Source organism: Chenopodium quinoa, unplaced genomic scaffold, assembly GCF_001683475.1.
Source record: "Chenopodium quinoa cultivar QQ74 unplaced genomic scaffold, ASM168347v1, whole genome shotgun sequence".
In the NCBI taxonomy this organism is placed as follows: domain Eukaryota; kingdom Viridiplantae; phylum Streptophyta; class Magnoliopsida; order Caryophyllales; family Amaranthaceae; genus Chenopodium; species Chenopodium quinoa.
The window spans coordinates 1,531,850-1,547,499 of record NW_018744662.1 but is presented as its reverse complement, the minus strand read 5'-3'; the positions used below and the strand labels follow the sequence as shown (position 1 = coordinate 1,547,499).

Genomic DNA, 15,650 nt, shown 5'->3' with positions numbered 1-15,650 from the left:
CCGTAGAAGATATCCTCTTAACACCTAAAGGAGTGTCCAAGTTTAAGAATCATGAAATTCATCAATATTTCAATTCAACAAAGACATCTTCTAACCAAGTTAGATTGATCCATTTCCATGAACTGTAGTCACCTGTAGGCTATAATTAGAAATTTTATAGTTTCAGCTGCATGTAAATAAAGCTGGTTGATATAAACTGTAGATCAATTCATTTCCATTCGCCAATACACCATCAAATGGAGCATTATATAAAACTCAGGAAGTCATTAGACATCCCTTTGACAGTACATGGGGTTCTCCATAAAATACAACGTTAATGTGGCTGGCCAAAATGCTAATTTTAGAGGAGAAATGAAAAAAAAAAAAAAAAATCTCTCTTAGGCCAAAGTGAGTATCCTATTCTATAAATTTAAACAGTTCACAGGTCATCTTTCATGAGTTCGTCAAGAGAGAACTCATCCTCTTCGATCACTTCACCATCTTTACCATCCCAAGGTTCAACATTCTCAATCTTAGGAGTGCTACTCATTGGGAGATTACCCTTTCCACCACGCCCTGCTTCCTTTACAAATTCCCTGCATCACCATATTCATGATTTTATAAATAGATTTACCAAAGACAGGATAGAATAGCTTGGTGAAAAGTAACATATTTTAGAATTACAGAATATAGATAGGCTTACACTATATGATCAAGCTCAAATGCAGTCTTAAGTGGAGCATAGGCCCCTTTCTTGGCATTTAGAGCCACCATAGCGGGATAGCCATACCCACCAACACCGACATTTTTCTCAAGATCTGGCTGTTTACCTGCAGCCGCCCAGACAAAGCTGCAAGATAATAATTTTATCAGTTTGGGCTCAGCATGGTAGTAGGATCCTATCAGGAATTCACCAGATATCCTAACTCACTCATCCATGGGGGTACAACAGAGTATATAATACCAAACTTAAGTCGCACAGGGTACCGCGGTTTAGAAAGAGGTAAGGGAATTTGTGTCCTAGATTTTCCCAAATAACAGAATGCTTTGAGAAGGAGCTTTCTAAAGATCCTGAATCTATACAAAATAAGCAAAAATGATACATTACCTGTAAGGACTTCTTTTGAATTTCTCTGCTACTGCTAGCAGCATCTCTAAGTACTTGTTCCTTCCCTCAGCCTTGGAGTCCAAGATGTCTGGTAGGAAAGAAACAAAGCATATGGCAGCAGTACCACACTTCTCTTCCATGACATCCTACTCAAAAAGAACAAGTCAGTATTATTAGTATAGTACTACGGTATACTTTCATGAAATCTGGAAAGGTCCACAAGCAACTAGGTAGTAATAAACATACCGGGCTAGTCAGCTCAATAACCTCAGGAGGAGCTGTATTTGTTTCCAACTGTTCAAGAGCAAATGACTCAATTCCAGAAGCAGTTCGTGCACCTTCGTACGGGAATGGGCTGTCTTTGTCAGCACCAAACACTAAGATGGTTGGGAATCCTTGCACTTTGAACCTGCTCATCAAAGACTGAAAAACCAACAAAATTAGAATTAAGCCACCTGCTGTGTTATATACGTTCAACAAAGAAACAAAAAGTTCAGCAGCACCCTTTCTATCCAGCAAGGGACACCGAGTTAGGTTTAATAACTAAAACATTTTGTTTTTATACAGGACAAGAGAGTTACCGTTTTTTATAAAAAAAAAATAAAAAAAATAATGTTTGATATCCCATGAGATAAATTTAAAGTTTAAACAACTACAACAACAAATCCTTAATCCCAAAATGATTTGGGGTCGGCTAACATGAATCGTCATAAGGAATCATACGATGTAAAGAAAAGGACATAACAAAATAATCATTGAAAGAGTTTGAAGAAGGTGAACAGAAAACGAAAGAGCATTCAAGAAAAATTAAGGGATTTCTAAAGAGAACCAAGAATAAAATTCAAGAAAGTGTTTAAGGAGTGGTTATATGTTGGAGTAAAAAACATAGAGGTTTGGGAAAACTATAGCAAAGGAAAACAATACAGTTCATAAAAAACTAGTGTGGGCTTAAAATAAAATTATGAATAGAAGGAAAAAAAAAAAAAAAAAGTGGGGTGGGTTTAATTTTCTACAGGAACAAAAGACCAACACATCAGCCTACATAAGCCTTATGTTATATCCCAAAAGAGACTAACAAGACACATAAACATGGTACAAACCAGTATTTGCAAGGTAAATTTACCTTATCTTCATCACAGTTGACATGACCAAGCTTAACTTTACCCTTCAAGTTACTTGCTGCTTTCTTCCATTCTGGGGCTAGTTTTTTGCAATGACCACACCTGAAAATAAAAAAGCATTGGTCAAAACACAATCCGGAAAAAAAAAAAAAAAGAACGCCAAGCCAATTGAGGAGTATATTAGCAACAGCAATGATTTTAATCAGAAATAACAACATTATATTTTGAGAATTTCATCTTTAAGTGCAGCTAATGTCCTACAGCCAATAATAAGAGACATGGTTGACAAGAATAGTGATTCTGTTCTACAAACTTTTACATAATCCAATGCACCTCCCTGAAAAACATTTTCAAGCACAGTATTTATTAAGACAAGATAATATAATAGGTAGAAGCCGATCACTATGATGATTTTTCACCCGTGACAATTGATGCACTATAGTATAAACATCTTGAGGATCAGAATACAAATTGACAATTCAAACAAAAAAGCCGTACAAAAACGTACCAAGGTGCAAAGAACTCAACAACCCAAAGATCTTTGCTTTTTAGCACTAATTCATCAAAGTTACGTGAGTTCAGTTCAACTGATGCACTAGGCTCAGACTTCTTCTCACTTGATCCTCCTGCTTTTCCATTCAAACGATCCTTCAAAAGTGCCTTTACCTGCACACAACTCAGACATCTCAGCATTTGTGTATTCTCTTTCCAAAAAATAAGCCAGACTATGTTGGCCAAACTGCCAAAGCCAATCAAAGAAAAAGAAACATCAAAGCACACTTTGCAAATAGTTTCAGACTGCTTCATGAGAATAGCTTGCTAACCAAGACACTAAGTATTAACATCGACACTGTACTGGATGAAGGCAAGATCCCTAATAAATTGGTATGAAAACCTCTTATGTCAAACAACCTAGGACATGTAGTTTTAGCTAAACCACCAAGTTGGATGCCACTTTAATAGTACAATTTTTTTAATTCTCAAGTACATACATACCATGAAAAAAATAGATAGTGTAGAGACCTTCAACAGACAAACCACCTAAGGCAGAAATATGAATGAGCCTACGTCAACACACTAACCATTAATTTATAACATATTGATTGTGGATGTTGTATTCCATGTTTTCATTATCAGATTATTATTGGTGGCAACCATTTGGTAAGATTCATCATACATTAGAGCACAGCGAATGGTAAATTAATAGTCATCCTACATTGACATTAACTCATGCTAAGAAATGACATTTTCCTGAATTGATGTCAACAAAAATATTCACTTTGATATATGAATTATGAACAAATAGATGATTAGGTGACAATTCTCTCACGACATTAAGTACAAAGGAAACAGAAAAGTATAAGAATTCAAAAGGTAAAATTACAAATCCTTTTGAGTTTGAAGGTTTCTCTTTCCTCCATTAGCACAAAACACATAAACCCTGAGCAGTAGAGCTGAGTGTACATAGCAGACAACAGAGAACGAACTACTAACAAAAATCACTAACCTGTTGGAGAGCAAATTCTGCAATAGGTTTGACATCCCTTGCTCCCATGTAATCAACAGGACCCTTTCCAGGTACAAATACCTTTATCGTTGGGAATCCTTTGATGCCATATTCCTTCACAATTCAAAAATCACTACATTAGAAGTTTAAATAATCATCCAGAATAAAGATGGACAATTCTGAGTGGATACAACAACCAAAATCATCAGCAACCTTTCTTGCAAATACACAACAATAGTTTTCAATCTTTTCTATCTTTCACATTTCCTCTTCACCTCTAAGAGATTAGTATACACCAAACCAACCTTGATCATTCAGGCAACAGATTAAACCCACAGATAAGATGGCTTGCTAATGATCACATCATTTAATAATAGTAATGAACACCAAAGTTTAATCAGCATTTCATCGAATTCCTTGACACTACATGGCAATAAACTCTGAGATTAGTATCAAAAGGCCAACCTGAGCCAAAGATTGGTGGGCATCAGCATCAAGTGCTGCTACCGTCGCCACGCCTTTCAAGACACCGGCCGCCTTTTCCCATATCGGAGTTAAAGCTTTACAGTGACCACACCATGGCGCATAAAACTCCACTAAAACAACCCCATTTGCATTCAAAACCTGCCATAAATACCAGTTATCTCAGAATTCTTCTAATATCTGCTAATTGAATTGCAAACCAAATTCATCCACACCAATCAAAACCCATTTCAGAGAAAAACACAATCTAAATCACAAACAATCAGAACAAAATTTCAATCAAAACCCAGATAAATGCATTGAGGATTGAGCTAGCAATTATTAACCCAGAAACCCAGAATCTAATTACGACAATCATCAAAAACCCAGAAAACAGTAGAAACAATTGAACTAATTACTCAATACCCATGATATAATCACTCGAAAAATCGAAATATAATCAGAAATATAATGATTTCCCAAATCAGATCTTCACCAAAATCAAAAAAAGAACAAACCTTAGACTTGAAATTGGAGGGAGTGAGCTGAAGAACGGGTGATGAAGCGCTGTACAATGCATTAGTATGCGCGCAAAATAAACATAATGTTAACAAGATAATGGTTGATTTCTGCATTTGATTTGTTTACAATTCTCTCTCAAAATTTTCAGAGTTTTGCTCTCTTAAGAATAAAATGAGATGGGAGTGTATGTTTCAGAGAGTGGAAGAAGATGATCTGGGGAAGAAGAAGCTTCACGACGCTGTGAAAGAAGAAGAAGAAAAACCCTTCGGATGGACCCACAGATACGTGTGATACCCAATCACAGTTTTACACGTCGGACCAGTGACTGGTCGTTTTGTTAATCTAGTTTTTCATTGGTAATTTTTTGCAAATTGGACATAATTTAAATAACACAACTAGAGGTCTCATGCGGCTCACAGTATTTTTTATTACTATTCTTAAATTAACATTCAATTTTACTTAAAAAAAAAAAATACATCTATGACTACTATTTCATATAATAAATTAATACACGGTAGGAAAAAAAACTGTTACTAATCAATTGTATATTTTTTATATATATTTTTCAAAATAATACATTCTTTTGTTTCAAAAAAAAAAAAAAAGTATTATTTTCTTCTTTATTTACCTAAAAAATTACTCTGAATTATTTTCTTCTTGCTAATCAAATGAATATCTTAAAACTATGTGTTTAATCCATAAATTATTTTTCTTAATACAGTATTAATTTATTTAATTCTCTTTCTAAGGCCCTTTTTTTTTCCTCAATAATCAACAAGCTTAAAATATTTTTCTCTATCTTTCATGGCAAGCTTCTGATACATAATTAAATTTTACAATATATATATATATATATATATATATATATATATATATATATTATTTTTGTTGTAATAATTGTGGTGCATTTTATTCAGGAAATGTTAAGACTCAAGTCATAATGTCATATGCTATTATGCTAATGCTAGGTTAGCTTTCTTCATGCAATGTCTTCATTTGATATGTTGAGATTTTTTGAGGCCACCCCGTAACATTTTGGCATTAACATTCACCACAACTTTGATTATATATAGCTACAAATAATGATCTTTGAGTAGTATAGCTCATACTCAGTAAAACTTAATACGAAGTATTATTTGTGAACAAAAAACATGGAATTAAATCCAATAATAATGCAGAGTAATTTATGTAATAACAATATCTATTAGCTTCAGTATTTAAAAATTTTCTTAGTTTATTTATTTATTTATTTTTTTTAAGGAACATTAGGAAAAAAATTAATTAATTTTGTCAAAAATAAATAAATAAATAAAAGGAAAAAAATTTAATTACTTGTTGAAAAGGCAACAACATTACACTAGTGCTTTCTGCAAGCTTTAGACATTTCATCCTCGGACAAAATTTTCTTCAAAATGCACATTTTACAGGGAATTTACATTAAAACGAGCCCTAGAAATTGGAAGGAAATGAACTATTAAGAAAAAAAAAAGGGGGGTGAAAAAGAGAAGACTATAGTGCTGTGATTGCTATCCTCTGTAGTTCCGGTATTGAGCAGACTGTAAGAAATAATGGAACTCTGTGGCTTGTACATGATGACATAAACGATATCCTTTCTAAAAGTTGATTCTGTATATTCTAGCCAGGCAATCTTTTCGCAATGGCGAGTCGGTAAATAGGGCTTTGATAAAATCTACAACCTGCAACAATTAGCATCTTATAAAACCTATAAACCTCCAAAAACATATCGAATTCTAAGTTTCCATTTCACAAGAACTAGCATACCTCTGTTAAAATAAATCCACAACCATACAAGTCTCCAAACTCCCACGCTTCAGTGATGGACTTCAGTGGCATGTCAAGAAGTTCTACCATAAAAGAGAAAACAATCAAACAACAGACCAGACAGTTCAATTAACCCTGTTAGAATGTAAGTTGTTTCGAGGCAGGGGGGATTGTTGGATAATAATTCATCTCAGGGATAGGCAAAATCCAATCCATGGGCATTTTATCAAAATTCCCAACATAAACTGGAGCAATTTGATTCAATAGAGCAAATTCTTGGAATAAAAACCCACACGATTGGATAATTGCCCATCTCTGCAAAGAAAAAGGAGGTGGGGGGGGGGGGATATAATACCTGCTAATTTTCTGATTTTTCCCAAAGATGGAATGTCTGCTTCAAGTGGACGTGAAAAGCTCTGATCAGAATTCTTATCATTTTGAATAGTGCTCAGGGCCTCAAGCAATGGTGCCAGACTCTCCAGCAACAATTGAATCAATCTTTGAAGCTGAAGATACAAGGATAAAGGAATCAATACATTTGAACGCAGTCATTTCCGGCAGAAGGGGGGGGGGATAATATACATAATCAAGGTTTTACACACTTGGAGAGACTCTTCAGCAGCTATATCATCTAAGAGTAGTATGTCTTGCGTGATTCTTAAAAAAACTGATTCCAGAGACATGCACATACACCTTTTGTAAGTCGAAGGCAGTAAGACAGGCTCCCATAGAATTCGAACTTTTTCAATGATAAAAATAACCTGATACAGAAAAGTGATATGACATCACAACAACACCAACATAGGCAGAAGTGTTTTACAACCAAAAAGATACAGTTATATGGTTCACCCGCTCTAAACTAAACTTCACAGACTCGTATTGTGGCATTTGATGAGTATTCTGAAATCCATCAGCGCCATCTACAGCCTGAATTCATAATAGTGGAAAAGAAAAAACATAAATTGGTAGCATCAATAGAAAGCAGATACATAATATGTCAAAATAAATCATATCAATATTAAAGTAATCCATACCTCCTTCAAGTTGGATATAGTAACTTGAATGTGCTGCTGAAGAATGTCTTCTCCCAACAGCTGTAATCTAGGAGCTATATCAACAAATATGGCATGCTCTTTTATGAAGCTAGGAAAATCTGGCCGGTACTGAATACAATAATGATAGACGTGTAAGCTAAAAAAGAATTTTAGATATTCCAATTCTCAGTTCATAGCGGTTGACTGGTGGTCAAATAAACGGTTATTCTGAATGCTAAATCTAGACAACAGGTTTTGTCACACAAAAATTTATCAATCAGAAATTACAGATTTTAAGCAGGTGGCCAGGAGCACATACTCAGGACTTACAATAGCAAACAATTCATCATACCTCGAATGCCAGGCCCAGGATTTCTTGAGAGAGATACAGACAGTCATTGTGCATCAGAACAGCCGCCTGGTTGATGCTATCACGCTGTCGCTCTAACTTCACAAATGAGAAACTAGTTATGTTAAGATAATTAGAATCTGACAGTCTGTATACCAGGTATTATTATACATCACTTTATGAAAAAAATGAAATGTTTAGTACTAATGCAATGAACTAATGTCAAAATAACACCCACACTAATATTTAAGGATGCTGCCTCCATCACCACCTACACTCCCAAAATCCTACTGGTTTTTCTTGGAAATGAAATCCAGAAATTGGTAAATAAAATCAAAATTACTGAAAAACAGTTTTAAGGAAAAAATAACAGCATATAATGGAAAAAGTTTTAGACTCAATGAATAATTATTCTAAACAAATGTTACTCCTTAATGTTCACACCAAAATAAAGTGTGACCATAACTTAGATGGCGGAATTTCAGATGACGCATAAATTATCTAGAATTAGAATGTGTGTATATGATTCTGTTTTGGAAAAAAAGTGTCTTCTAACCAAATAAATTGGTGGGGTAAGTAAAACATTTTATGAGTACAAAATCACCCTGATTGTAAATACTAATTAAAGAAGCACCTAAATCTTGCATAGCATAACTAACCATTTGGCATAGTAAAATGTAAATAAGTAAATATCAAAAGCCAGCAACTCTTACTTTCTGAACAAGTTATTAACAACCATGCAAATTTAAATTCAGAATACCATAGACATCTCTCTAACATTGAAAAGGTGCCAGATACTAATGGCAATGAGTTATGTATCTAGTAAGCATGTAATAATAATACAGGAATTCATATTCAAAATATTGATGTAAAAACTCCTCAACATGAATACCTTAATTGGAATAATAGCTTCATAAAGCAATAGAGCATCTCGTGCCGCATGATAGAATTCCAACGCCACTCGTGGGGATGACAAACAAACATCCTACAGAGATTCATAAACAAGTTATCAATTCTATCTATTAACATGAAATCACAAACATGCCAAACAAATAGTGAAATGACAAAATTTCAAAATTCTGGAGAGTTGGTATAACTGAGATAATGGAGGAACAAATGTTTCATGTAAAGTTACTCTAAGTGTGGCAGTTTTGATAATTCAATGGGCTTATCAGCTAATCAGAATCATCCACGTGGTCCAATTGAACATGAAAAATCAAAATAGTTGTGATATCATTAACATTATACAAGCCACAGCTACAAATAATTCCATCATAAGTTCAAAAGTTGCCCAAACAGAAAGCTTAGTGCCATGAAAATCATAATAATGAGCAATGAGTGAGGCAATGTCTACATAAATAATTATCTTACTTTAAGTGTTTGATGCACCAACTTCATCAACTGGCTAGAAGCATGAGACACTATACACCTCTCTGACGAAAAAAGCAAATTGACAGCGCACTCGCTGTGTCTGTTATTTCTGAATTTATGTCCTTTGCTGCCAAACTCCTGATAGCTAATTGTTAGTATGTTAATCCAGCCGGTGAACACAAGGATACAAGATAGCTTTCATGAAACTTACTTCAGGAACAGTAAAGTCACATTTCAGAATCAACTGTCTAGCATTTGCCAACATTTCCGTCTTCTTCCTCACAGCAAAGTGCACCTCCACATTATCAGCAAAGTTGCTGAGTCTTTCATCATTCTTATCGGACTCGGAAATGAACATAATATCCTTCAAAACAGTCTCAAATTCAGAAGAAGAGTTCATAACTTTCTGAAAATCAGCCAACTTTGAAGCATCATCAGGGACAACCTGGGTAAACAGATACAAAAGAGTCAGCACAGCAAACCGAAGTCAGATCAAAATGTAAAGAAAAATAAATCTGACCAATAAAAGTGAAGTGTTTGTAAGCAAACCTTCGAGAGGAAGTTTGAAATAATAAGCTCGGACATCCTCGGCCATGTCAATTTGCCGAAACAGCGCATCCAAGGTCCATTTTCAAGACATACATTGTGGTAGATGAATTTGACAACTTTCGTCATTCTTGTAAACAAAGCGTTGCAATCCATGTCTTCTGCCTACACCAAGAAGAAGGATCAGTCTAACAGTGTATAGCATGTGGCGATCTTTACCCTGTAAAATGCATATTAATGTCTAGTGAATTATCAACTTACTAGTCCCTGTCCCATAATATAGTGCCTATATTCCATTTTTGGTGTACCAATATGTTTTGCCTGTTTTCAATCTTTCTAATTTTGTGTAATACACAAACTTTTTTTACCTTTCCTATGTAAAATAAATCCTATCATTTCCCCAAAATTTTGTGTCATTATTTACTTTATTATTTCTTCCATATAAAATAACCCTATATCCAAAGGTTCGTAACATGTCATATTTACTCTCTTACTTTTTCATAAAACATACCTCTACTTTTAACAGTATTACAAACACCCTCCACTACCCTCATTCACGTGAAAAAATAGAAATGGGCACTATTTTATGAAACAGAGGGAGTTTTACCAATACCAAGTTCATTAACACACTTTCTGTTTTCTCATATCTAAGCGTGACTGCTTGGCAGTTGGCACAGAACAAAAATACAATTTGAGGAGCCAGAGGAGACCAAATTCACAATAGTAAAAGCTATATCACTGATATTACCTTCAACTCTAAACTTGAGATTATCTTCAAGATTGTACCACTGCTCTCTTCCTGGCTACCACTAGATTCCTCCAGAAATGAAACTGGGGACTTAAAATTCACTGCAGGAGCAATGGCATGCTTGATAAACAAGTCAGCGGTCTTTGCAAGCCCGTAATCAAGTATTCCCAACACCTGGAAGATAGAACAAGATAATATACTAGTAATTTGCCACAAAAATTAATATAAGTAATTGAAGCTATCATGACAACTAAGCAATTCTTCATGTAAATAGGAGTTATATTCAACACATTTATAAACAAAGTACTGCATTATACTATAGGAAAATAATGAATTTTATCGCGAATATCATCACACTCAATCAAATCAACAATGAGGATTTACAAAGCTTACTAAGATTTCACTACATTGCAACAAAATAACAACTTACATCCATGGCTTCCAATACTGTACGAAGCTCGACGCCATGAGCATCACCAACGCTAGAGCGATAAACAACCCGAATTCCACCCAATTGAGGGTCAAAACTCACTACATTGCTCATAAACTTGACAAGCAAATCTTGAATCTACAAACCCAAATGCAATTCATCCATAAAAAGACCAATCATCACAACACCTAATAAAAACCCCAAAAACCAAAATCAAACAAAATAAAAATCAAAACCCTAATCAACAAAAATTACAATCAATTACACAAATTTTACCTCCTCAAAGCAGAGCAACCATTGCTTCCTGAGCAACCCATAAACAACAACCTCCTCATTTTCTCTCTCCTCATCAACATCACCAATCCTCAACGCCATTTTCAAATCCCTAACCCCTTTCGCCGCTTCAACAAAATCCCCATTTCTCATCAACTCCTTAACCCCCCCCAAATTCCCACTCAATCTCACAATCACCCTCACAATCGACGCTTTCTTCTTCGTGGCTTCCAACTCAGAAACCCCAGATTGAATCTCCTTCAAAGTCGACAGAATCTGACGATGATCATCGTCGTGGGAGAGAAGAGAGAGAAGGGAGTGGAGATTGGAGGAGAGAGAAAGGGAGTCGGAGAAAGTGGAGGAGGAGAGAGAAAGGAGGTCGGCGAAGTGGGTGTGATGAGATAGAATGTAGGATTGAACTTTGGATTTGATGTGGTGTGAATGGGCGTCGAGGCGGTGGATTAGTAGGCGGAGGTCCGGCGCAGAGAGCGGCGATGATGGGTCGTCGATGTCTGATGCGGAGAGAAGATCGCGCACATCGATGGACTTGAATACGGCGTCCATGGCTGCCGTAGTTGCTGGTTTACGACGGTGATTGATCAATTCTTGTTGCTCGGTTTCTTACTTTGTTTCTTAAAACAGACAAACTCGAATCAGTTCGATATTTTTTAGCCTTGGTGATAATTTAAGGAGTAAAAATATAACTCCGGCGATAATTTGATAAAAAAATAATTTTAAACGATAATTTATACAGAAATTTATGATAATCTATTCGCAAATGCTTAATTTAGTTTATTTTTCTTGATTTTTTTAATAAAATATAATTTTTTCACCTAATTTTCCTACCTTTCTTAAAGAATTTACAATCTGAAGAAAAAAAAACATTTAAATATTTTTTTACTTAATTTTCCAACCCTTTATAAACAATTTTTTTAACAAAAAGGGCTTGGAAGTTTGGTATTTGAATTTAGCAAAATTTTATGAAAAAAAAAATATTTAAAAATGCAAAAACGAAATAAATTAGGGTCTTTTAAGAGTTTGTCGAAAAAAAACATAAAAATTTTGGTCTAAACGTGTCTTGAGTTTATTGTTTTTATCAAATTGTCACCAAAGTAAGTTAAGGGGTTTTTTTTTATTTACCAATCTGGTCAGCTGGCCCACTATTTGTCATTCGCTTTTACTTGAGAATGCACGTATTTATGAGGTTAAATGACTTAAATATCCTAACTTAGGAGGTGAATTGAATTGAACTAATTGGAGCTGAGCTGAATTTAACTGAAATTAAGCTGAAAAGGATAGTCCCTTAGCCTCTTTCTTTTTACCGTACGTGACTTGTCTCTTGTCTAATCTAGATGGCCACCACAGCACAAAACCACCTCTGCTTGGGGCCGGCCACTGGTGACTTCTTAGCGGCCCACCCTCAACATGAGCTGCTTCATGAATCTTGATATCAATTGTTGCCCAATGCTAGAACGACATTGCAAATGTCTCATACGAAGATGAGAGGTCATTTTTTGATATGAAATTTTTTACCATGGGAGTGCTGTGATGTAGGCGATAGTACCACTTATCAATTTACCATTTTACCATTGTCTTTTATGAATAGTACCATTGTAGTGCCAAGGTTATTTCGGCAATATCACCATGGAACCCTTGCCCTAACAAGATGCAATTTGTCCTTTAATTTTCAGTAATATATATTATCATAAATTTTATTTGATGACGATTTTACTTAATTTTAAACACACATGGTGCACTCGATTATTACAACAACCTTAAGCATAATATGCACCCTGAAGCCCTCAAATTGGCAATTAGTATATTGCGGACAATTTTGATGGTTCGGTTCGCAGCAATGCAATAACAACAAGCTAACTAAGTGTTATCATCAAAGATAGTACGTAGCGGAATTAAGACATATACGTTCAATCTTTACATTACCAAAGCATTTAGACATAGTAAAAGTTATAGTTCTTCATTAAGAAGTCCAATTAGCAGTTCGCAAGTTCATGTGACATTCAAAATATTTTAATTAAACGTGATAGTCTCTATAAGTCATCAACTCAATAAAAGGCATTTACGAATCCCCCCTTCTTATTTCAAAATGGAATCCACCTTCTTATTAGAAAAAGTCCGACTCACTTATCAACATAGTAATGGACGAGTCACTAGTGATTATTGTTTCGGATTAAAACAAGAAGGATCTTGATTATGATGTAAGCACCTATGCGTCTAGACTCTGGATCGCGGCGTATGAACATGCAAGATGAATCACAAATATTAGTTATGCGTGCATTTAATGCAAGTAAGTGAATGTGGGCATATTTATGTATAGTTTCCATTCAAGATTGTTATCATGAAAATCTAATAGCTCCCTTATTTGGCACAAGAGTCGTACAACCTACAAGTCTTTAAGTTTTAACTAAATTCTTGGGTTGAACTAAAATTATATGGGCTTTGGATCCACTATTATAGCTTGGGTTGAACTAAAATTGTATGGGATAATACTGCAATGGAAACAAACTCGATTTACTCGAAGTTTCAAACAACACCCATAATTTGTACACTTTTTTGAGACAAAATTCTATTTATCACCTTGCAACTTAAAACACAAATCAAATTTCAATCTTGTAAAAGAATCAACAAATTTTCACTAAAGGTAAGGTGTGGGTGTGAGGCTTACACTTATTGATTTAATAACAAAAATTGTCATACAAATCAGGCATTTTAATTTGCTGACTTATTTACATGATAGTCCATTTGATTTGCAATTTTAGTTTTTATCGAAGTGGAAAATCGGAGCTTGCTCCTTTATTAGAACTAAGATACATAAATTGAATAAAAAAGTATAAAATAATTAAATTACTTTAGAGAATTGAAGTAGCTTAGATTCAATCCAATATATACGACTTGCCTATATAATGACCGAGACATTAATTTAAAAATAAAATTATTCATATCAAGTGACATGTTTATAAAATATAAAGGCTTTCATGGTTCATTTTATTATTTAACAACATAAATTGAATAAAAAAGTATAAAATAATTAAATTACTCTAGAGAATTGAAGTAGCTAGATTCAATCTAATATATACGACTTGCCTATATAATGACCGGGACATTAATTTAAAAATAAAATTATCATATCAAGTGACATGTTTATAAAATATAAAGGCTTTCATGGTTCATTTTATTATTTAACAACTTAAATAATATCTTACATATTTTGAGGATGACTATAGAATAATTACAGTAGTATATAGATACACATACAATGTACGAAGTATTTTATAATATACGGACATGGTTTGTCTTCTAAAACAAGATATTGGTTGAGTTAAATTCAAAGTCATTTAAACTAAAAAACAAAACAAATAAATGTAGAGCTATTGACTAAAAATTGGACATTGTTTTCTGAGTCTAACTAGCATGCATGGGAGATCACGTATTCACGTGGCAAAGCGAGGTCACAGTGCCTTGACATTGCATTCTCGGCCTTGGCTTGATTGTGTTGTTGCTCAATTGGCTCAACAATAATTCACTTCTAACTCATGAAACTTAGTGTGATGACACACTATCTAGCTTACTCACTTCTAGCTTTTGGAGATAAGATTAATAGGAGGTGTCAATACATGGCTTCCAACCTATCCATCTTACAAAAAAAATAAAATAAAATTAAATTAAAAATAAATAAATAAATAAATAAAAATAGAGGTGTGAAACACTACACCTTTGATTAATTTAAATACATCTTGGGAGAAAAACACTAAAAACTATATTGTGTTTTTATAATAGAGGTGTGAAATGAGAGTGAGGTATAACTCAAGTGGTTAGTGCTCGTCGCTCCTCTTTTTAATTTCAGGATAGGTTGGGATCGATTCTCATCACCCCTTCTTGTGGCTTTCTAAACACCAAGAAAAAAAAAACCTAATAATAGATGTGTGAAATCGATTTTTAAAGTGATGAAATCATTTTCTATTTGTTAAATACAATTTTGAGCCGCACCCACAACTAAAGAGAGAAAGAGTCCACGTCATAAGTCCTAAAGTGATATTATATCCAAAAACTATAAGGCAATAGGAGGAGTAGCCTCTTAGCCTTATAAGAGAAATTATAGACTTATATCTAACAGTTGGATAACATATAGAAAGTGGGGATGAGACAAAATTAAAATATCTATTAATTCTCTTCTTCTATAATAACTCAAATCTTTCCTACATTGAAATATGGAAGTTCTATCCATATCCCCTTCATTTCTGTAGTTAATTTCCCTTCTTTTATACTTTCATTGCTACCCTTTTTCTTCATAATTGCTATTGAAACATAGTGTATGTAGTTAATACTCAAAATATAATTATAATGAAATAAGTGTTTGTTGAAGTATAAACTTTCCTAACAACATATATGTAAGTATTTTA

At 34.1% G+C, this 15,650-nt stretch overlaps 2 protein-coding genes across 2 annotated transcripts; both read right to left on the bottom strand.

Annotated features, from left to right (window-relative positions):
* Positions 1 to 173: 173 nt before the first annotated feature.
* LOC110701948 (protein disulfide isomerase-like 2-3) lies at positions 174 to 4,992 on the bottom strand. Its single transcript, XM_021879567.1, has 9 exons — positions 4,696 to 4,992; positions 4,181 to 4,339; positions 3,716 to 3,829; positions 2,717 to 2,874; positions 2,211 to 2,310; positions 1,334 to 1,510; positions 1,088 to 1,233; positions 683 to 829; positions 174 to 575 (listed from the first exon to the last, which is right to left on the bottom strand). Exons 1-9 carry the CDS (start codon positions 4,810 to 4,812, stop codon positions 419 to 421), a joined length of 1,275 nt encoding a protein of 424 aa, XP_021735259.1. The 5' UTR covers positions 4,813 to 4,992; the 3' UTR covers positions 174 to 418.
* Positions 4,993 to 5,984: 992 nt separating this feature from the next.
* On the bottom strand, positions 5,985 to 11,913 carry LOC110701947 (centromere/kinetochore protein zw10 homolog). Its single transcript, XM_021879566.1, has 14 exons — positions 11,236 to 11,913; positions 10,960 to 11,097; positions 10,530 to 10,703; positions 9,785 to 9,946; positions 9,447 to 9,680; positions 9,236 to 9,373; positions 8,757 to 8,849; positions 7,868 to 7,963; positions 7,516 to 7,644; positions 7,331 to 7,408; positions 7,084 to 7,242; positions 6,837 to 6,987; positions 6,482 to 6,564; positions 5,985 to 6,396 (listed from the first exon to the last, which is right to left on the bottom strand). Exons 1-14 carry the CDS (start codon positions 11,794 to 11,796, stop codon positions 6,313 to 6,315), a joined length of 2,280 nt encoding a protein of 759 aa, XP_021735258.1. The 5' UTR covers positions 11,797 to 11,913; the 3' UTR covers positions 5,985 to 6,312.
* Between the last annotated feature and the right edge of the window lie 3,737 nt (positions 11,914 to 15,650).

Excerpts from the sequence above, each read along its gene's own strand:
- LOC110701948 (XM_021879567.1), bottom strand. The coding sequence starts at position 4,812 with ATGCAGAAATCAACCATTATCTTGTTAACATTATGTTTATTTTGCGCG. Across the intron at positions 4,340-4,695 it reads CCTCCAATTTCAAGTCTAAG|GTTTTGAATGCAAATGGGGT; the intron begins GTTTGTTCTTTT and ends TATTTATGGCAG. Across the intron at positions 830-1,087 it reads TTCAAAAGAAGTCCTTACAG|CTTTGTCTGGGCGGCTGCAG; the intron begins GTAATGTATCAT and ends ATTATCTTGCAG.
- LOC110701947 (XM_021879566.1), bottom strand. The coding sequence starts at position 11,796 with ATGGACGCCGTATTCAAGTCCATCGATGTGCGCGATCTTCTCTCCGCA. Across the intron at positions 7,964-8,756 it reads AAGCTATTATTCCAATTAAG|TTAGAGCGACAGCGTGATAG; the intron begins GTATTCATGTTG and ends TCATTTGTGAAG. Across the intron at positions 6,397-6,481 it reads GTGGATTTATTTTAACAGAG|GTTGTAGATTTTATCAAAGC; the intron begins GTATGCTAGTTC and ends TAATTGTTGCAG.